This window comes from Galleria mellonella, unplaced genomic scaffold, assembly GCF_026898425.1.
Source record: "Galleria mellonella isolate WM207_F2 unplaced genomic scaffold, CSIRO_AGI_GalMel_v1 utg117, whole genome shotgun sequence".
NCBI lineage: Eukaryota > Metazoa > Arthropoda > Insecta > Lepidoptera > Pyralidae > Galleria > Galleria mellonella.
Window position 1 is genome coordinate 1,614,398 of NW_026441980.1, and position 22,951 is coordinate 1,637,348.

General features: G+C 34.6%; 1 protein-coding gene across 2 annotated transcripts; it reads right to left on the reverse strand.

The window, feature by feature from the left end:
- Positions 1-2,479: 2,479 nt before the first annotated feature.
- Positions 2,480-10,551, reverse strand: LOC113514939 (cytochrome P450 4C1-like). Of its 2 annotated transcripts, none has more exons than XM_052897335.1 (10): positions 10,155-10,551; positions 9,085-9,174; positions 8,776-8,886; positions 7,971-8,156; positions 7,473-7,669; positions 6,907-6,970; positions 5,971-6,097; positions 5,391-5,542; positions 4,483-4,662; positions 2,480-3,184 (listed from the first exon to the last, which is right to left on the reverse strand). In XM_052897335.1, the coding sequence occupies exons 1-10, from the start codon at positions 10,309-10,311 to the stop codon at positions 2,985-2,987; spliced, it is 1,464 nt and encodes a 487-aa protein (XP_052753295.1). In that variant the 5' UTR covers positions 10,312-10,551; the 3' UTR covers positions 2,480-2,984. The 2 variants fall into 2 exon arrangements, with proteins under 2 accessions (XP_052753295.1, XP_026754835.2); XM_026899034.3 differs by having other exon boundaries at positions 5,971-6,160; positions 10,155-10,549.
- Positions 10,552-22,951: the final 12,400 nt, after the last annotated feature.

Here is a 22,951-nt window from a genome sequence, read left to right on the forward strand (position 1 = left end):
ATTGTGTCAATTTTATATTTTACAATATATTTTTATTATGATATTATTTATATACAAATAAATAGTAAAAAATATTTTTATTTAAAATTGTTACTTATGAATTACGATGTTCGGTTACACTAAACCAAGTTCGACGTAGCATTGAAACTTTATAGAGTATACCGACATGAGCACCGGCTGAACGACGTGATTTTAAAAACATTATTTGACAAACGAATTAGTAGTATCGTAGTTTTCTTTTTTTTTAAGCCGTTCTAAGGTATTTATTGTGAATATGAAACAGTTTTTATTGACTCTTTTTTTACCAATCTGTTGGTTTAATCCAGTGTTGAAAAAAGTATGAAAAAGTCATAGAAATGTTGTCAAAATCGAAGATTTCTTATGGAACACAATTTTAATTTGTATTCTTTTTTTTTTGAAAAAATATTAATTTATTTAATACTAGTTTCTACTGCTTACATCTCAAATTTAGTTGAGTTATTAAGGCCTTAAATGTAATAAACAAACTTACTTTTTTTTACTTAATAAATTAATAAGTAAATAATATCATTATCATATAAACTATTAACTTATGAACATAAGCTTCCCCCTTGGGGGATTTTGCCAATAGTTGCCACGCTTAGCAGGCGGATTAGCTTTAGAGATGTTTTAAGAAAGACGCTTCTGTCCATCCCTCCATTGGTTAGTCTCTTACAATACCCACGGGAAAGGGAGGGGTGGCCCATTCTATGGCGGGACCACATGGCAACTTATATAGAAACAAATTTTCATTTATTTTATACTTTATTGTACACACTAGCGATACATGAAGAATATGACAGTGGTAAGCATATGTACAAAGGCGAGCTTAACTCTAAAAGAGTCGGGTAGAGCAGTGTACAGTATTTTTTTTTGTTATGGGTGATAATGGACAGTATCCCACCCGCGCTATCGGTATATACCGGTGGGGCACCAGTGAAGGATGATAGGTGAGGATGAATCAGATCAGTTAGCCCATCGTGACGAATTCAACAAGAATTGTTGACGATGGTTTCCAGGGGGAACCACGTGGAGGTCGACCTGATAGGGCATAGGGCAATGGGACTGACAAACTCCATTGCTAACAATCCCTTTCCCTCCGGTGTACAGTATTGTGTCAAATTATATTTTATTACAAAAGTCGTGCATTTATGTTCTTTTGATCTTTGATGAACAACGCTGATGTACAAAGGCTAGCTTAACTCTAAAAGAGTTCTCTTCCAGCAACACCCAAAGTGGAAAAGAGCATCAATATTAGCGGATAAAACGGTGTACAGTATTGTGACAAATTACATTTAATTACAGAAGTCGTCCATTTATATTTCTTTGATCTATTCATCTTTCACCAAACAGACGTGATTGCATGACTGTCTTTTGTCATAAAGAAATTCATCATAAATTGATTAAGAATTTATATACAGTCGAATTTAGAATTTCCTCACTTTAAAGTCAGTTCTTTTTTGCTGGGTGATAATGGTATGGTAAACTCATCTGCGCTAACGGGATACGTTGGCGGAGCACCAGTGAAGGGTGATAGATGAGAATGAAAACAGGCTAGTTAGCCCATCATGATGAATTCATCAGAAATTAACCATGATAGTTTCAAGGGAGAACCGCGAGGAGGTCGACCTGGTTGGATATATTGCTAGCAATAGGATTCTCAGTCTCCATTACTAACAATCCCTTTCACCCCTACCTTTAAAGTCAGTTAAAAATATGATTCGAAAAGTTAATAATAACGCTTAGAAGGTCAAGGGGTCAGCAGGTTATTGATCTATATCAATTCAAGGTTTATCTAAATATTTGAATTAAATGACAAGAAATTAATTAATAAAATGCATTATTTATTTATTGTTTATATAGAAATAAAATTTGACAGGTATCTTTATAGTTTGAAATTTAAATTAGACTCCTTTCAATGGAGAAGTGAATCTGAACTATTTCTCCGAAAGAAACATGGCTCGAATTAGAATGGCTCCAATCACTATTAAATTAGTATACAGGTACGATATGGGATAGAGGGACAAAGGCTTCTTTTTATCTTGGTCAGTGAATATATCTCAGTCACGTGGATAAAGTTGCGTGACAGGAGCGAGAGATCTCCACGTGATCTCCCTGGAAACCATCGTACTGAGTCCCAGGTATATTCATCACGATGGGCTAACTAATCTGCCATATCATTATCGCCTATCATTCCTCACTGCTGCCCCGCCGGGGTATACCGTTAACGCGGGAGGGGTTATCATTCCACTGTCATCCATTAAAAAAATTTAACTTCATGCTGGAAAATATATAAATATGGAAAATAAATAAATGTACAGAAATTTTGACTTCAAGATTGAAGTCAAATAATATTTCTATTAGATAATAGAAATTTTATTTGATTAACTGTTATTGTAGTTATGTGTTTATAAAGTGGGATTGTATTTCTATTTTCACCCAAAGGAAAAAAAAAACAATGGCAAAATGATAATTTAATTTTACTTATATCAACATAGAATATAAAACCACATACAATTCCCAAAAAAATCATTTTGAGTATGCACAATCTGGCGTTAAGGCATGGACGTCACATTGTGCCTATATTTATCAATTTTTTGATAAAGTTAGCCCCAAATGTATTTAAACTTTGTTTTAGATAGTAGCCAACTTTATTATTACACGTAGGTATACTGAGAAAACGTAATATGTTCTAAAGATTTAAATGCATAAGTTTTTAGTCAACACTAAGTGATGAAAATTTTGCAAGTAAACAGTCATGGCTACGACGTGGTGCAATCCACGTTGAAACGTCGACAATAAAGGAGCAAGTATGTAGGTACTATTTACTTGTAAAGTTTTCATAGCATTAAATCCCGATAATGTATTTAAAATACGTGTAAACAACGCGAAAGTTTAAAATTAACTGCTGACACCAAACAAGATCAATAAAAATATATATATATATATATATATATATAACATTCTCAAATGCACTCATTTATACTTCTTTTCTCCAGTCGGATTTGAAAATTGTTGACATGTTTCATCATAATTTCAAACTTAACCTCAAGGTTTGCTTTACTGGCGCAGGAGTTCAGCTCCTGATCTTCTGCTGGCAGTATCCGATAATTTCTTATTATTGTTGCTATAACGGTCTTCATCGACATCATTGCATATTGATATCCTGTAATTAATATTTTGTATTGTATTGTAAAATGTTTATTGTACATACTTTATATTGGAGACATTAAAAGATTTAATATACATACTACATTATTTTTTTGTTTGATTTAATATACAGACAGACTTATTCCATAGAGCAAATTTTCTTAAAGTTAGGTCCATGGACTTTTAGGAGTGCATAGCATATATATTAGCGGACCGCAATAGGTCAGTTAAGTACAAAAATATTTATTAAGACATTGTGTATTAAACTCGACGTATCGGTGAATTCAATGAATAGTATATTATACTGTAATGTAATTGGTAGTTTACCAATAAAAGATTTTTTTACCTTTTTTTCTTTTCCTAAATAAAAAATCCAAAATTTTAGGACATAATTAAAATGTTTTTTTGACAGAGTTCCGTGGAATTGTTTAAATTGTGACAGTGGTCTGTGACTGCAAAAAGTTTAAGAAACTCTATAGAGGGATCTCTTATAGTTAAACTTTTAAAGCTGAAAGAAAACTATAGAATGTTTGAGGATAAAAGCTATACAGCTAAAAACTTAATAATACCTAGTTAAAATTGAGCGTTGTGTTGCAAACATATATATATTTATATATATATATATATATTTATTTACCATAATCCTTATTGATACAAATGCAAAAGTAATTTTGATTGTATCTTACCTCCTAGCGCCAATCAATCGCTATAAACTTTGGTAAACGTGAAGTATTTAGAGTTGCATAAAATTTGGATACGATTTAGGATTAGGTGGCATAGTTTTAGAATAGAACGTATCTAATATTTATACCTAATAAGGTACCATACAAACATACCTAAATTATGTTACTTGAGATCCCGGTCATGTTGATGAACTTGCAGTTAAAAACTAGTTCTTTATTAATAAAGGATAACTCACAACTTAATATCACACATTCTTTGTTTCCAATCTAAATCAATCTTGAATTGTACAAGATTTAAACTAATAGTTCTGGATATAACACAAAGTAACATCAAGTTATAAATTAAGCAGTACTAGTACTTCAACTGATAGACATATTCAAGGATTTTTTTATACAGATTCATGCACACATGCGAGTACAACCTCAGATATATTCCAATTAATATAATAAATGCAAATGTTTGTAACAATGGATGGATAGATGTCTGTTACTCTTTCATGTAAGAACTACTGAACGAATTTGAATAAAATTTAATGCACGGGTAAGTTATATCCAAACTTAGTATACAAGACACTTTATGCCTTTTTTACGCTAGTGAAGCAGTGGAATACAGTTAGTAAAGTATACTGACCAAGACAATTTCTAGGTCCGTAACTAAAGGGCATGAAAGCAGCAGGATGCTTTAAAGTGCTCTCTATGAAGCGTTCGGGTTTAAATTCGTTGGCGTCCGGTCCCCATATGTCTGGATTACGATGTATACCCCAAATGTTTATGGCTACTCCTACACCTGGTACCAGTGTCAGCCCTGATGCTGAAAAGATAATATTGTTTAGTAATATAAAATGTTTAATTTTATATACTATACTAGTATTGTAGAAAATTTTCATTAAAAGTGGTTTGATTAATTTTACTATTATTACAATAGATGATAATTGTTCAAATAATCAATTTGAATACATTACGTTAAATGTAGACGGAAAGAAATACCTTTGGTATCATGATTACCACAAAATTTATCAACAACTCTCGTCATGGTGGTAAATGAAGTATTGATTATGAACGAAATTTACACAACCATTTATTGGATTAAATCGCAGGAATAATAATTATTATTAAAAATGATTAAGTAAACGGAGGGAAAAGAGCGTAAACTGATTAATTTTAAACCACCATCTACAATATTGAAGAGAGCATTACTAACTCAACTATCAATTAATTAACAATATTATTTTTTTTAGATAACAATACAAAAATATTAGACAATGGAATGATAATTCCGCCTGTTTTATTAGTTTTCGCTGGAAAGATAAGTGAGGAGGAAGCTAGATCATTTGCCCTATCCTATCATATAATTTGATTATTGTATTCTATCAACTGTCCACTGCTGCACGTAGGTCTTCCTTATAGGAGGAGAGGGAAGGTCCAATAGTTGCTTGGCAGAAAACGCAGTTAGGCTTTGATGACAAATTCATTAGAAATTTCAAGCTTTATTGCTGAAAAAGACAATGCAAATATTATTATTAATATATTGATACTAACGTAAAGTTGTAGGCGTTTCAATTTTTCTCACAATAACAGGTACTGGTGGGTATAATCTTAAACTTTCTCTGACCACGGCATCCAAATATTTAAGACTCGGCAAATGATCCGTTTCGATCGGATGCTCTGAATTACCGCATACATGTGCGATCCTAAAAATTAAAATACAATTAAAAGTTGCAACCAATACAATAGCAGGCGTTTGAAAATTCAAGTTTGTAGAAATGTTGAAAATTAAACTTGTAATGCCATAGTGAAGCTAAGATAAATTTTTATTTCTATCACTATCATCAGCATTATCTGCTGCTAAGCATAGGCCTTCCCTTATTAGAGAGTTTTGCTAGTAGTTGCCACGGGTTGGCAAGCGCAGTTAGACTTTGGTGGCCTTTTAAGAGGGATGCTGCTACTCATTCCTCGACCATTGCGTTCCCTTAGTCGCATCTTACGACACCCACAGGAAAGGAAGACGTGGTCCATTATACCGAGACCACACAGCGTAATTACTTCTTAACTTAATAAAAAAATGAATGTAACTAAATCACAAAATGTAACTTCAATACTTAAAATTATCCGTACATACTCTTGGAATACTTTTTCTTGAATATCTGGATGTCTGGCAAGTAACAGCATTGTAAAGGATGCTCCAACAGCCGACGTGTCAGTGCCGGCGAGCACCATCACTAGTGTTTCTTCTCGTAATTCCAAATCTGTGTAGACATTGTTTTCTCTTGATGACTCGATCAGTAGCTCCAGAAATGTTTTAGTTTTTTCTATTGAATTTGAAATTAATATATAGAGAGAATTAGCATAATTTTAAAGTAGTATTCTGTTAGTGAAACTAAACATTTTCTTTAAATGTTTCCTTTTGCTAGCACAACATTCCATTGAAAGGATACTAAGTTTTCTGCATATAACAATAAAATTAGAAATTACTGTACTAACTACAATGTTTTGGTTTAAAGAATGAGATAAATACGTAGGAAACAACTGGATTATGTCCATTAATTCATATTAAAGCACAAAATCGTAGATTTTAGAACTGGGTTTTTTTACATGCATGAATCTTAAAACATTAACAAATTGACTGTTGTCTGCGAAGTGTGACAACTATTGGCAAACCCCTTTGGAGGGGTGGGGGAGGGATTGTTAGTAATGGGGATAAATAGCCCCATTGCTAGTTGAGTACCCCTAATACACCCTATCAGGTCGACCTTCTCGTGGTTCTACCTGAAAACCATCGTGATTGAATTATTGTTAGATTCGTCACGGTGGGCTCACTGACCTGCTTCATCCTTCATTGTGCTTTTAATATCTATAGGTATATTATTTCTCTTGACACACATTAAGATGGATGATCGTTTACAAGTATTTGTCATTACAGTTGTATTACAAATATAATGTTTTCATACTTGAATTAAAATTAGTTCTACCAGGTTTTTTTTAATAATATACATTAATAGTTTACAATGTACAAATGAAATTTTTATTTTATTATTTTGTATTGATAGACACTTACTATCATCGGGTTCCACGTTGTTGTTCCAATCATTGTTTATTTCTTGACCCTTTGTTTTAATGATCTAAAAAATATTAATTTACCTTTTTACATATTGTATAATTTCTTATCTTTGAGGGGAGTCTAAGTTCAGCAGTGGGCAGTAAACGATTGATATTACGTTTAATAATTTCTTCTTTGAACATTTAATTATAATAATATATTGTTATTAAGTACATCATAAACTTGTTTTTTACATGTAACATTATCATCAGTACAAAATTTTGCATGTAAAATAACATAATTAATATTGTGATAATGACAATTATAGATTGGGGCTCACAAAAAACCGACTTCAATTGTGACAACACCAGTTGTTTTGATACTGATTTTGATATTTATATAAGACCAATCTGTATGTATATCCTTTCAGATAAAAATATCTAATCAGTTTACAACTAACAGTTATGAGGTAACAAACATAAAGGAAAACATTCGATTTGAGAACCCCCTTCTTTTTTAAGTCAAAATAAAATAATTAAAAATAAGATTAATTTTCTATATTCATTATTTCTGTAACAATTTACCTTATCCACAAAATTTTTTAACAGCTGACAGTGTTTGACGTACGTAGAATAGTTCGGCATGTATTTGTAAACCGATGGCGGGTGGAGCCAGGGACAAACGAATCGAGCAGCTGACATTTGGCAAAAACCATTGAAAGCCTTTAGAACTGGATGATTTATGTTTCCTTGAGCATTTACATTAACCCCCATGGTGGTTTCTAAAAACAGAAGTATACAAGAGTTACTTATATTAATTTTCTTAGTCTTATTCAAAAATTACATATGCACACTTAGGTGTGATGCACCGGATCCTTGCAAGGACAAAACTCGACTGGATGGATCGCTGCTTGCCGATTGGCCGATTGCCGCCACATCGTGAACTCGAGGAATAGCAGTGGATCGCATGTTCTACAAAAAACTGAGGCGACCAAAACTCACTAACAACAAGAAGTAAATTCGGAAGCAAAGGATCAGGTAGAAGAAAAACCTTTCAGAAAGGAAACCGAGAATATATCTTACCACATATCGCGTCCATAGAATATGTAGTGACATAACTGAAGATCGAGAACTTCTCTTTTCCAGCCACTGATTGCAACTGGTCTGCTAGTATTGCACTCTGTTTGTAGAATATCTTCACGAAGTTGTTCAGAGTTTTCTGTCCAAACGTGGGAGCTAGGACTTTGCGACGCGGTCGCCATATCGTTACTACAAAGTAAAAGTTATTTCTTTTTTTTTTATACAACTTAGAATGGCAAACAAGCTGACGGCCCACCTGATGGAAAGTGGTAACCGTCGCCTATAGACATGAGCTGTAACCATGAACATAACAGAGTATACTGTTTTGCCCATGATACCCCCATGCGTTGCCATTCCTGAGGACTCAGGTGTTATTCCTCTGTACCCAGTAAATTCACGCCATATCCCACTCTTCAAACCGAAACACAGCCATGCAAACACAACTGCTTCACGGTTGAAACACAAATGGGACAGAGGTACCCAAGCAATCGACTTTTGTACAAAGCCTCCCTCTGGTTAATTGTCTTGTAAATTTTACTTTTCAATGATTTTACAAACAGACCTGTGCAAAATACAATCTAAACAAAATTTTTTACATGGAAGAGAGACAAGCTAATATGCACTTTATTTGATAGCAAGTAACTGATTTATTTTTTATTTGCCGTATGGTCCTGGCATAGAATAGGCCCTTTCTTTCCCGTGGGTTTTTTAAGAGACAGCAACCTGTGCAAAATACAATCTAAACTACATTTTTTACATGAAAGATATACAATATATACTGCCTATTTTTTTATTTAAAAACACTTACCTGGTGCAAATATGCTCCCATTCCCAATCAGCGGTCGTACAAGATCCATCACCTCATCTTTTTCGAGACTTGTCTTCATTACTTTGTCTGCAGCATAAGGATCTGCTACATCTGAAAAGAGAAACATAATATTTTTATGGAAAAGATAAATAAAAATAATAATAATAAAGAATAGAAAGAAAAAAGAAAGATGGAAAGAAAGAGAGAAAGAAAGAAATATTTATTTAGTGCTCAATTTTAAAAGGAAAGGAATCACTTCTTTATTTTGTATATTATTATTATTTTTTGTTATTTTATGGTAATACTTACTAACATACAAATTATTTCCAAACCAAAAACTAGTGATACCATTACGTTTATGTGCTTCATCCGCTAAAAGTCGAAACGTGTCTATGGGATCTGAAATTAATGATTAAAATTATTTTTTGTTATTTTTTAAAATAATATGTAAATGGTTATTATATTTTTCATAAATTTAAGTTACTATCTGACTTTAAGCATATCTTAGGTTCTTTTCAAATTTATTATAAAAAGGATATAAAACTTCAAAAAAAATTCATTTTCCTGAATATTAAACAGAGCAGTTATAAAAACGGCTAATCACAAAAAGCGACACGGGTAACTCATCTTAAGTAATTTAAAGATTATAAAAATAGAAACTTAATTTTTGGACAAAATTTTACAAAATATGTAAAAAATATTTTATTTTATTATGTATAATAAAATATGTATAATGTGTATATTATGTATAATATTTAATTAATTATGCATATAATTTTAATATGTGTAAAAATTTTATTTATGTCAAAATATATTAGATTATTTCATTAACAAATATGTTGTATTAGCCGTTAACTGTCTACTTTCCAGCAGTCTCCTCGATATCACGAATTTTGGTAGTTGTTGCCACACTTGGCAGTTGGGTTGGCAACCGCAATTTGGCTTTTAGTGTTTTAAGAGGGACACTGCTGTTCATCCCTACATCATAAGCTGCCTTAGTTGCCTCTTACGACACCCACAGGAAAGGAAGGGGTGGCCTATTCCATGTTCGGACCTACACGACGGATCAACAAAGATCATCATCATCCTTTATTATGTCAGCCTTTAACTATTCACTGCTGAACATAAGTCTCCCCTTAAGGGGGTTTAGTCAGTAGTTGCCACGCTTAGCAGGCGAATTGGCAAGCACAGTTAGATTTTAGATATGTTTTAAGACGCTGCTGGCTATCTCTCATTCTCCACTAGTCACCTTTTACGACACCTACGAGAAAGAAAAGGGTGGCCTATTCTATGCCGGGACCACACAGCTACGTCATCATGACAACAAAGATAAATTATATTAATTGTATTGAATTTAGATTATTAGAAAAAAATCTTACCTTTACCCCTCCTGATGAAAAGCCACGCGTGTCCTATAAAAGGGAGACATGTATATGGAAATGGTAATTGTTTCGATAATTTTATTATATCCCTATTTTTCCAACGCCACATACAATAGTAAACTGCCAAAAGAACTAAACATATTTGCCACAACATTATTCTTAAATATTCACTAAATATTATATAAATAAAAAGAACTATAATTGTTTATCAAAAATTATTATGTCAGTTATATATTATTGTAAATATTATTGTAATTGTTTATCACAAATTATTGTGTCGGCTTTATACTTTACAATATATTTTTATTATAAAAAATTAATAATAAAAAAAGATTTTTATTTAAAAATATGATTTTATCCAAAATTCTTGTGTCACTTTTATATTTTATAATATATTTTTCAATAATATTTATATATTATTGTAATTGTTCATCACAAATTATTGTTCGTTTTTGTACTTTACAATATATTTTTACTATAACAAATGATTATTAATAAAATATTTTTATTTAAAATTGTGACTTGTAATATATAAGATGTTCGGTTACACTAAACCAGTTCGATGTAGCATCGAGAATTTATAAAGTACTCGTATACCGACATGAGCGCCGGCTGAACGACGTGATTTTAAAAACATTATTTGACAAACAAATTAGTTGTAAGCTAGCTTGCTTACTTTTTTGTTAAGCCGTTCTAAGATATTTTTTGTAAATAGGAAACAGATTTTATTGATTGTTTTTGATAGTCCATCATGATGAAATAATCAGGAATTAACCATGTATATTGCTAGCAATGGGATTTTTAGTCTCCATTACTAATAATCCCTTTCCCCCCGAATAAAAATAGGTTGAAATTTTGTCTTTGGCTGTACAATTTTCACACAGGAACATTCTATGGATGCCTTTCAGCTTCTTTAAGGTTATTTATGGGTTAAGTCTATCATTGTATGTTAACTCTTTACCACGTTTTACACGGTTCTACATGGTTGCCCATATGCAAAAGCTTCAAATAAAAAATCGATGACCTTAAATGCATTGCAGGCAGTCAGTGGATGCAGGTTGCTCAGGATCGTTCCTTATGACAGTCTGTGGGGGAGACCTATGTATAGCAGTGGACAGGTATTGGCTGACATGACGATGTTGTATGTATTTTTGTTACTTTACTATATGGAGTTCTCTGTATATACATATAGGTACATCCGTCTCGTACTGGTGTCGTTTATTCATGTACATATATACTTAGTTTACATGCACCGGAAACATTATGTTTAAGTTTACTTATTTTGTTGAATTATTCGAAAACAATGTTAGCACAAATTTTATTTAACAAACACATATAATGAATCTCACGTTCATATCCAAATAAGGAATAATGATTTTTTTAACCGACTTCAAAAAGAATGAGCTTCTCAACAATCATTGGCCACAGCAGAATATCAGTGTTTTGCTCTTTTAAGGGCAAAGCAATAAACTGTGCTGTGACCATTTTGTGTTACTATGGCACACGCATGAAGGAACGGTAACAAAGGAGATTGTTAGATTATGTATTTTGTTTTTGTATTTTTTTTATTTGTGTTTTTTTTTTATTTTTATTCTTTTGTCTCTTTTGCTGTGTATTACGTGTATGTTTTTTTTTATTGTAATTTGTGTGCTGTAAGTAATGTAAATAAATTGTCTATCTATCTATCTATCTATCTATCTATCATTGATATGTTTCATCTAATTTTCACAACACCTTAACAAATTATACGCTTATATCTTCCTCAAGAATAATTCTGTTGTTAAATGAAAACTGCATGAATAACTGTTCATTAGTTTTTGAAATAATCGCGAACATATAGACGGACAGACGCGTTTGGGAGGACTTTGTCTTATAATATATAGTGATAACCAGCTTATATAGATTTATTATTTCAGTCGTTAATTGTCCAGTGCTGGACATAAGCCTTTCGCATAAAGGGAAGTTTCGCCATTAGATGCCACGCTTGGCAGGCGGGTTGGCAACCGCAGTTAGCCTTTTAGAGATGTTATAAGAGGGACGCTGCAGCTCATTCCTCTCCCTCCATTTGTTAGTCTCTTACGATACCCACAGGAAAGGGAGGGGTAGCCCATTCTATGGCGGGACCACATGGCGAGTGGCGACTTATATAGATACAATTTTTAATTTATTTTATACTTTATTGTACATACTAGCGATACATGAAGAATATGACAGAGGTAAGCATATGTACAAAGGCGAGCTTAACTCTAAAAGAGTTCTTTTCCAGCAAACCCAAAGTAGAAAGGAGCATCAATATCAGCGGATAAAACGGTGTACAGTATTGTGTCAAATTATGTATAATTACAGAAGTCGTCCATTCTTTGATGTATTCATCTTTCACCAAACAGACGTGATTGCATGACTGTCTTTTGTCATAAAGAAATTCATCATAAATTGATTAAGAATTTATATACAGTCGAATTTAGAATTTCCTCACTTTAAAGTCAGTTCTTTTTTGCTGGGTGATAATGGTATGGTAAACTCACCTGCGCTAACGGGATACGTTGGCGGAGCACCAGTGAAGGGTGATAGATGAGAATGAAAACAGGCTAGTTAGCCCATCATGATGAATTCATCAGAAATTAACCATGATAGTTTCAAGGGAGAACCGCGAGGTCGACCTGGTTGGGTATATTGCTAGCAATGGGATTCTCAGTCTCCATTACTAACAATCCCTTTCCCCACTATCTTTAAAGTCAGTTAAAAATATGATCCGAAAAGTTAATAATAACGTTTAGAAGGTCAAGGGGTCAGCAGGTTATTGATCTATATTAATTCAAGGTTTATTTAAATTAATATTTGAATAAAATTACAATAAAATAATTAATAAAATATATTATATATTTATTGTTTATATAAAAACAAAATTTCATAAGTAGATACCTTTATACTTTCAAATCTAAAGTCTTTTCTATAAGTAAGTCTGAACTATTTACCTCAAAAGAAACATAGCTAGAAATTATTGAGAATTCTAAACAAAAGCGGTGATATCTAGTTATAAAGATAAATTGGAGATCTCAATTTATTTCTGTAGTTTTATTTGTCTCATAAAAATAAGGTTGGATAAGTACTTTTAACTGTTGAAATTTAAATTATTAGAGAACTTTTAGGGAGTGTTTTATGGCAGTCTATGGGGAAGGCCTATGTTCAGTGTGGACTGATAATGGCCGAGACAATGATGGTGATGATAATGTAATTGTTTTGCCGCAATTGAGGGCCAAAAAATTTAAATAATTCTATGAAAATAATACCAGTATATCTGAAGAAATTATTATTCTTATAAGATGTCTACTTTTTTTTATACAACTTAGAATGGCAAACAAGTTGACGGCCCATCTGATGGAAAGTGGTAACCGTCGCCTATAGACATGAACAGTACCATGTATATAACAAAGTATACTGTTTCGCCCATGATACCCCCATGCATTGCCATTCCTGAGGATTCAGGTGTTATTCCTCTGTACTATGTAAATTCACTGCCATATCCCACCTTTGAAACAAAAACAGAAATCACGCAAACATAACTGCTTCACGGTAACACTAATAAGACAGAGGTACCCAAGCAAACGACTTTTGTACAAAATCTCTCTCTGGTGAGTGACGACAATAATTACTATTTTACTACAACTTAGACTTATTTTGGTCTATAACTACGATTAGAAACTGGACTGCAGAACAGAATTTATAACTCGATATTTTTAATTTCTTAAAAACTTAGAATTACCATATATTTCTGCTAATATTTACATATTAGTATAATTTTATAAGAATGATAAGCAAGCCGAAGTGGCAATGGGCTGGTCACATAGCTCGAAGAAGCGACAACCGATAGGGAAGAAAGGTTCTGGAGTGGCGAGCCCGTATAAGCAAACGAAGTGTAGGACGACCCTCACTAGTTGAAGTGACGACCTCAAATACATTGTAGGGAGTGGATGCAGTTAGCACAGGACATTTCTTTAGGGTTAGTTTAAGATGGAGGATTTTTTTTTATACAACTTAGAATGGCAAACAAACTGACGGTCCACCTGATAGAAAATGGTAACCGTCGCCTATAGACATGAGCAGTACCATGAACATAACAGAGTATACTGTTTCGCCCATGATACTACCCATGCGTTGCCATTCCTGAGGACTCAGGTGTTATTCGTCTGTACCCAGTAAATTCACGTCATATCCCACCCTTCAAACCGAAACACAGCCATGCAAACACAACTGCTTCACGGTAGAAATAAATGTTCTAAGTGGTCAATAAATTGAAATTAGATCAGATTTCTAGTTTCATAAACATCGGTGATAATGGATAAGAAATGGTATCATCATCATCATCATCATATCAGCCTTTAACTGTCCACTGCTGAACATTAGCCTCCACTTGGGGGGTTTGCCAGTAGTTACCACGCTTGGCAGGCGGATTGGCAACCGCAGTTAGGCTTTGGAGATGTTTTAAGACGCTGCTGGTCATTCCTCGTTCTCCACTAGTCATCTTTTACGACAACTACGGGAAAGAAAAGGGCGGCCTATTCTATGCCGGGACCACACAGCCACGTTATCATGGCAACAAAGATAAATTTAGGCAAGATAAATTAAGAAGGACTTACGACAGGCACGGGAAAAAAAGGGGAGGTCTGTTCTATGCCGAGGCTACACGGCAAGAAATTTTATTTGTTATTTGTTATTTTATTTTAATAGGTACACATTGCAGAGAATTAACATGGTCACATTAATTTATACAATAATGTTTTGTTAGCTAATCCTCCAAAAATATGCGTACACAGCATTATCGAAACATAAACACACGGCTAAACAAGAATGTAAACAGAATACAATTTATGCAACAAAAAAATATTTAACTTTTACATTAACAATTATAAAGGTAAATACGCAACAAACACATGGATAATCATATACATAAATATATTTCTATCTATCTATCTATCTATCTATTTTTATATATATATATTTATTTATTTATTCATTAGTACAAATATGTGTACATGGCGGACTTAATGCTAAAAGCATTCTCTCCCAGTCAACCATAGGGAAGTGTCAGAATACTCGAATGCGGTACTAGTAATTATTGATATACATACATACTAAAATTACATATATAAACGAATAAATATATATGAATAACAAATATACTTACGCATATATGATATATACTATATTATACACGAATTTGGGAATAATATAAAGCACTTACTGCTCGGATAAAGATAAAAAGTGAGCGTGAACGCTTTATATTTATATATTATAAATGTAAAATTTTCTTATTCTTTATTGAATTCGGAAGTATAATAATAATAACAATTAAAAATTATGTAAGCAAAAGTATAATTAATATAAAATTATGATTTTTTTCCACTAAAACACATGAAATTATGTAAGCAAAAGTATAATTAATATAAAATTATGATTTTTTTCCACTAAAACACATGAAATTATGTAAGCAAAAGTATAATTAATATAAAATTATGATTTTTTTCCACTAAAACACATGAAATTATGTAAGCAAAAGTATAATTAATATAAAATTATGATTTTTTTCCACTAAAACACATGAAATTATGTAAGCAAAAGTATAATTAATATAAAATTATGATTTTTTTCCACTAAAACACATGAAATTATGTAAGCAAAAGTATAATTAATATAAAATTATGATTTTTTTTTCCACTAAAACACATGAAATTATGTAAGCAAAAGTATAATTAATATAAAATTATGATTTTTTTCCACTAAAACACATGAATTTGTACAAATACACACACAACACATACCAGTGTACATATTACGTTCATATATATGTTACAACAAAAGAAACTATTTACTAATTACAGAGTACAGAGGAAAATAATACGTAAACGTCGTGACGAAAATAACCAAATATATCAAGTTTTTCACCATCCTGATGAGCACCAGCACGCTGAACATTATTATAAGACTGACACATTCATAAAATGGAATTGTTAAATGAAACATTATTCCTTGTGTTTTTTTTTTAATGGGTGACAATGGAATGGTAACCCCACCCGTGCTATCGGTATACACCGGCGGGGCATCAGTGTAGGTGAGGATGAAGCAGGTCAGTTAGCCCATCGTGACGAATTCAACAAGAATTGTTCACGACGGTTTCCAGGGGGAACCACGTGGACGTCGACCTAATAGAGCATATTGCTAGCAATGGGGCTGTCAAACTCCATTGCTAACAATCCCTTTCCCCCCTATTCCTAGTGTTTGGCACATCAAAAACACGGGAGTTACGACATTTATTGTTAGTATAGTATGACATATTTTACTTGATATTGACACGTTTTCTTACACAATTTTTTTTTTTTATAATTTATGATAATTACACACTCAACTCTTCTATAAACCTTAACATTGAGCGTCTGTTCGGATCTGAACCAGTAATTCTGACCTCGTCCGGATATCCGGAGGTTTCATTACTTAGTTTATGCATTTATAATTCCCTAATTAATTAGTCATGTTCAATTTAAGCGATTCTTTATGTATTTATTATAATATATTAAATTAACATTGGAAATATAAGCGTCAGGTGTCGTCATTTTTTTGCGACTATATATACTAGAGGGAGACTTTGTACAAAAGTCGTTTGCTCGAGTACCTCTGTCCCATTCGTGTTTCAACCGTGAAGTAGTTGTGTTTGCATGGCTGTGTTTCGGTTTGAAGGGTGAGATACGGCGTGAATTTACAGGGTACAGAGGAATAACATCTGAGTCCTCAGGAATGGCAACGCATGGGGGGTATCATGGGCGAAACAGTATACTCTGTTATGTCCATGGTACTGCTCATGTCTATAGGTGACGGTTACCACTTTCCATCAGGTGGGCAAGCTGACGCTTGTTTGCCATTCTAAGTTGTATAAAACAAATTTGCCTTCTTATATTCGGAATTAAATTAACTAATAGATTTTCTTACTTTCCATTTGAAGGCATTTTGTTTATGTAAAACAGTACCTATCTTAGGATGCTTAGTAATTTCAATGGGATGTCATATAAAGTATCGAGAGCACAAGCTTCTAGTAAGATAGTATATTCTTATTTCAATGAGATGGAAGTTTAGGTTCCCTATCATAGATGGCGCTCTTTACAATTGTATTTTAACGAGAATGGATGAAGGTGATATGTCGCATTTTCGGATAATCAGCCTGATAGTCGACTGATAGGATATATTGCTAGCAATGGGACTGTTAGGTCCCGAATACTTACAATTCCTTTCCCTCCTAACCATCGTGGCTTATAATTGTTGAAATCGTTCCGAAACGCCAACTGACCTAGGGGTTTACCATGAAGTCAAATTCCGAATTTTCGAACTTAATTTTGTGTTTTCGTTTATACCAAAATCAGCCTAGTATACGGTGCTTAACATTTTATTTGTCATTAATCCTACCATAAAAGACCAAAGGAATTATATTTTAATATTTTTAAACGTATGTTTTGTGTAATGTAATTTTAACATTAAATTTGTGTTTTGTTCGGTCCCAAAATTTCGGAAAACATTTCATGGTAGACACTCTGACCTCATTCGCATATGTCATCCGCCACTGGTGCCGCGACAGCGTATACAGGTAGGCATGCCACCATTCTATTTTTATCTATTAAAAAAAAACTAGACCCAAAAATATAGGCGAACTAATAACATGTTTTATTAAGTCCCCTAAAAAGTTTATTTAAGCACTCTATTGAATTTTTGGAGTATTTTCACGAGTAAAGCTCCTGTGAAGGAGTTCTAATGTTGGTAGTTCACAGTGACTTGATTCAATGTAGTTCATATTCTGTTTTAGAGATGGCGCTTTATATAGTGTTATTTCTAACTCACAATAAAATTTTGTTTCATAAAAAAAAAAACTACTTCAATCATAACACAAACAGTTATTTTGTTTTAAAAACTAAACTATAGAATAGTTTTCTATAATGTTTCTATGAAACCAATCAGAAAGTATATAGTTTGACATATAAAAATTATTTTCCGCATTGGTTTAAACAGATTTTTTTTTTATACAACTTAGAATGGCAAACAAGCTGACGGCCCACCTGATGGAAAGTGGTAACCGTCACCTATAGACATGAGCAGTACCATGGACATAACAGAGTATACTGTTTCGCCCATGATACCCCCCATGCGTTGCCATTCCTGAGGACTCGAGGTGTTATTCCTCTGTACCCTGTAAATTCACGCCATATCCCACCCTTCAAACCGAAACACAACCATGCAAATACAACTGCTTAACGGTTGAAACACGAAGCAATCGACTTTTGTACAGTACACTCTGGTATTATTGGAGTTATGAGGCAACAGAAAAAAACTTCTGAATTGAAAACTTTTTCTTTAAATTGGTTAAAAATAAGTAAATAAATCTTGAACAAATTTACTAAATGTCATAAATTGTAATATATTACAATATATTTATTTAGTCAATAATTTCAATTTTTAGATAAATAAATACAGCAACTGTCCCACTCGTGTTTTTGCCGTGAAGCAGTTTTATTTGCATGGCTGTGTTTCGGTTTGAAGAGTGGGATATGGCTGTGAATTTACAAGGTAGAGAGGTGTAACATCTTAGGCCTCAGGAATGACAACGTATGAAGGTCAAAAGTTACCACTTTCCATCAGTCGAATTATCAACTTATTTGCCATTCCAAGTTGCATAAAATAAAAATAAAAAACAGTTAAGTGCGAGTCGGATTCGCACAACGAGGGTTCCGTACAAAATGATCAAGTTTACATTTTTTTTTTGTGAAATAACTACAAGTTTTCGGTTTACAGATTTTTCCTTTACTTGTGCTACATGACATTGCTTCTTGCCAAATTTCATGATTCTAGGTTAACGGGAAGTACCTATAGGTTTTGATTCCTTTTGCGAATGTTAAAAATACGCAATATAAATGGAACATAAACGGCTGTATCTTTTGATTGTGTTAAATTAAAAACTTGATTCTTTTACGCCATTAAGAGATTGCAGACTGTATATGATATTAATTTCAACTTGATACCTCCACGCGTTCCTACGAAAAAGGATCCTAATAGACGGACGGAAGAAGGGACAATGAACGATCCTATAAGGGTTTCGGTTTTTCATTTGGAGGTACGGAACCCTAAAAATTAACATAACATTGTTGTGTAAATGTAATAAAACTTATATATTAAAAAAAAAAAAACTGCCGAAATGTTTTAATAACTTATAAAATCATTCGATTTTTTAATTACATAACAAATTTCATGTTTCTAGGCGATTGTTCACACTTTCCATCAGGTGTGTCCTTGTTCGCCGTTCCGTGTTGAAAAAAAAAACTAAAATGGCAAATTAGTGTTCACAGGTATGAAACTGGAGCGACGGTCATTAGACAACCCGCCGCTACCCTTGCTCTTTCAACCCCCATTATTTCTAGTGTCGCGAACGACGCGTGCTTGGAATCTAAATCTGTATCTTAGTTCAGTGCACACATTAACGTCTTTGTTCTATTGTAACAGAGTTTATTTCTGATTGGCAAATACCGTATATCATAGATAAATCATAGATCAAGAATTTCAACTAGATACAACATAAAACGGTATTATAAATAACGTCTCATAAAATATGGTAGGTATAAATCAAAACTTTTATTGTAAATAAAAAAAAAAAAACTTATTCTACGAGAACTTACACTCACAACTTAACTTATCCTCACACCAAGAATCTTGTAGCGTAGGTAGAAAGAACTGAAAGCTAAAAAGTTTTGTTCTTAGAATAGAATAGAATGGTATAGAATGAAATAGAATTGAATATGATGGAATAGGATGGAATAGAATAGAACAAGAAAGGCCAGGTAGGAAGTGGGAGTAAGAGTGGAGAAGGGGGGCGTAAGACAAAGGAGGAGGAGCGCAAAAAACTCCTTGGAGAGTACTTTGCGCTCTATGATGAGGATGTTGACACCGAGCGCACGGCGTCATCTTTCTCGCTCTATTCAGAGCTAGAGAGTGACGTCGCATCCGCCAAGATGTCTGGACCAGTCGGCAACACATCTCGATGCAAGCGCCGGATTGTGGAACGGACCACCGGACGAGACACAGACGAGGAGGACGTGGTGCAGATTGTCGAGGTTCTGCCCTCGACATCGACATCTGCATCCGCAAAGAACAGTACGTCCGCGAGAGCGGAGCTGACCGGATTGAAAGAGGCACAGGTCGTTTTGACGGTAATCTCTGATAAATATATATATATTATACACGTTGCTGTATATTATACACTTCTAATTGCTTTTTTTGCTAAAAGCTGCTTTAATAATAATAACAGTGAAATTTCAGAATATGAAGGCGTAAAACCTTAGTTTTTGTTGTCTTATGTTATGTCTTAGTTATGATACTATTGTGTCCATGGTATTGTTCATGTCTATATATGCCACTTACCGTCAGGTGAGCAATCAGCTTGTTTTTTATTTCAAATAGCATTTCAAAATAAGTATACAGCGAGTCTAAACGGAACTTGATGAAAACAAAACATAAAGTGAAGTCGGTCTATTTGTTCTCGTATTTCTACCGACATTTCTTATAATGCACCATCGCGCTGTTACTGGTCATTTACTCCTTAAACCCTGCAGATATCATGAATCCTTTTACAAAATTATTCCACCGTTGCCTTTATATGTATCGCGAAAATGAACGTAATTACAACGCAATAAGAGCTATCTGTACTCGCTACATATTTATAGATTCCTCACTAAGCAATTGTAACCTGTAGGATTTGGAGGGTTATACTGAATTAGGGTTGCCAATTATATTATAATAAGTATAGTACTATATTTCGACTCGCCTTACTATATACTGTTCAATTAATATATAATATGCAAAAATATTATGTTCCAGTAACTAATGTACAATAGAAAATATATATTTATTAATTCGAAGTGGCGAAAGGAAAGAAACAAAGTATCTTGTAGGTGGTAGAGCCACGCTGTAATACCATATGGTATTGCAGCATGAATGGGCCGGCTCGACCGGGGAAGTACCACACCCTCACAGAATACCGACGCTAAGTGGCCGCACTTTTAGTGCGACCACATTCCGTATGGTGAGTGAGGGAGTCCGGAGGCCCATCCTATACCCATCCCCTTCCTTATCCTAAAATCCTCCCCCAACTCCGTCCCCCCATCTTTCAATACCATGGCAGTGGAATTTAAAAAAAATAACGTACCCCAGGGAGGTACCAGCAGCCATGTTGCTGGAGAATCCTCCCTCGAGCAACCACGCTCGGGCTGCCCTGCGTATTCTGGGGGGGGCAAAATTCCGCTCTATGGGACCAAGGGCAAACAGAGCAAGACTTCTGCGGCATCCCCTTTGCTCAATGTGAGCCTCTGTAATATTAGGGGAATTCATTCAAACCTGAACGCTGTCCACCACCACCTAGAAACGGCGCGGCCGGCATTGCTCTTCCTCACGGAGACACAGATATCCCCTCCTAACGAAACATCATACCTGACCTACCCGGGGTATAAGCTTGAACATTGTTTTGTTTCGCGTGCCGGTGTATGTGCGTATGTCAGAGAGGATATCTGCTGTCGACGCCTTGGGACTCTTGAAGGTACGGACCTGTCCATTCTATGGCTGCGCGTAGATTGCAATGACCATCCCCGCATCTATGCGTGCCTATACAGGTCCCACAGCGGTAACACTGAAACCGACCAACTAATTGAGCACGTCCAAATGGCTACAGATTCCCTGCTTGAGCAGATTCCTTCCGCTGAAGTCGTGATTGTTGGCGACTTTAATGCCCACCATGCCGAATGGCTTGGTTCGCGTACAACCGACTATGCGGGAAGATCTGTTCATGACTTTGCTTTGGCTTATGGTCTGACACAGCTTGTTTCCTCGCCTACGCGAATCCCTGATGTGTTGGATCATTCACCTTCACTGCTGGACCTTCTGCTGACCACCCACCCAGACAACTATGTGATCTCCGTCGAAGCCCCGCTTGGATCGTCGGATCACTGTTTGGTGCGGAGCGAAGTGCCTCTTACGAGTCCGACTCCACCTCGTTCTACGGGTAGACGTCGCATTTGGCACTACAGGTCGGCGGATTGGGATGAGATGCGGATTTTTTTCGCATCTTACCCATGGAGGCAGGTTTGCTTCACACTGGATGATCCCGACGCCATTGCCGATTCCATTGCTGATGTGGTGCTTCAGGGAATGGAATTATTTATTCCTAACTCTGTGGTGCCCGTCGGCGGGAAATCCCAGCCCTGGTATGGAGCCTCCTGTAGAACAGCATCTCGTCTGAAACAGGAGTGCTTCCTAACCTGGGCTAAAGGTGTGGCGTCGCGAGATCCTAACACCAGTGCTCTTAAAAAGAAGTATAACTCTGCCTCTAGGTCTTTCAAAAGAGTTATAGCCACAGCGAAGTCAGAGCATATTAGTAGAATTGGCAAGAGACTGGCTAGTTTGCCCTCTGGGACTCGAGCTTTCTGGTCTCTTGCCAAAGCTGCACAAGGGAATTTCTGTAAGTCATCTTTTCCACCTTTGCGCAGGGAGGATGACTCGTTGGCCCAGAACGCTAAAGAAAAGGCCGATCTTCTTGGATCCATCTTTGCGTCAAACTCGACATTGGATGACGGGGAGAAACCACCACCGACCATCACGTGTTGTAGGAGCTCTATGCCTGACATTAAATTCACGCATAGCTCAGTGCGTAGAGCACTTTTCTCTCTCGAAATCCATAAGTCGAGTGGGCCTGATGGTATTCCTCCAATTGTGCT

Bases quoted from the DNA above. Each gene is read 5' to 3' on its own strand.
- LOC113514939 (XM_026899034.3), bottom strand. From the start codon at position 10,311: ATGTTGTGGCAAATATGTTTAGTTCTTTTGGCAGTTTACTATTGTATG. The intron at 6,161-6,906 runs GTAAGTGTCTAT...CAAATTCAATAG, and splicing joins CAACGTGGAACCCGATGATA to AAAAAACTAAAACATTTCTG. The intron at 3,185-4,482 runs GTCAGTATACTT...TATTAATTACAG, and splicing joins CGGACCTAGAAATTGTCTTG to GATATCAATATGCAATGATG.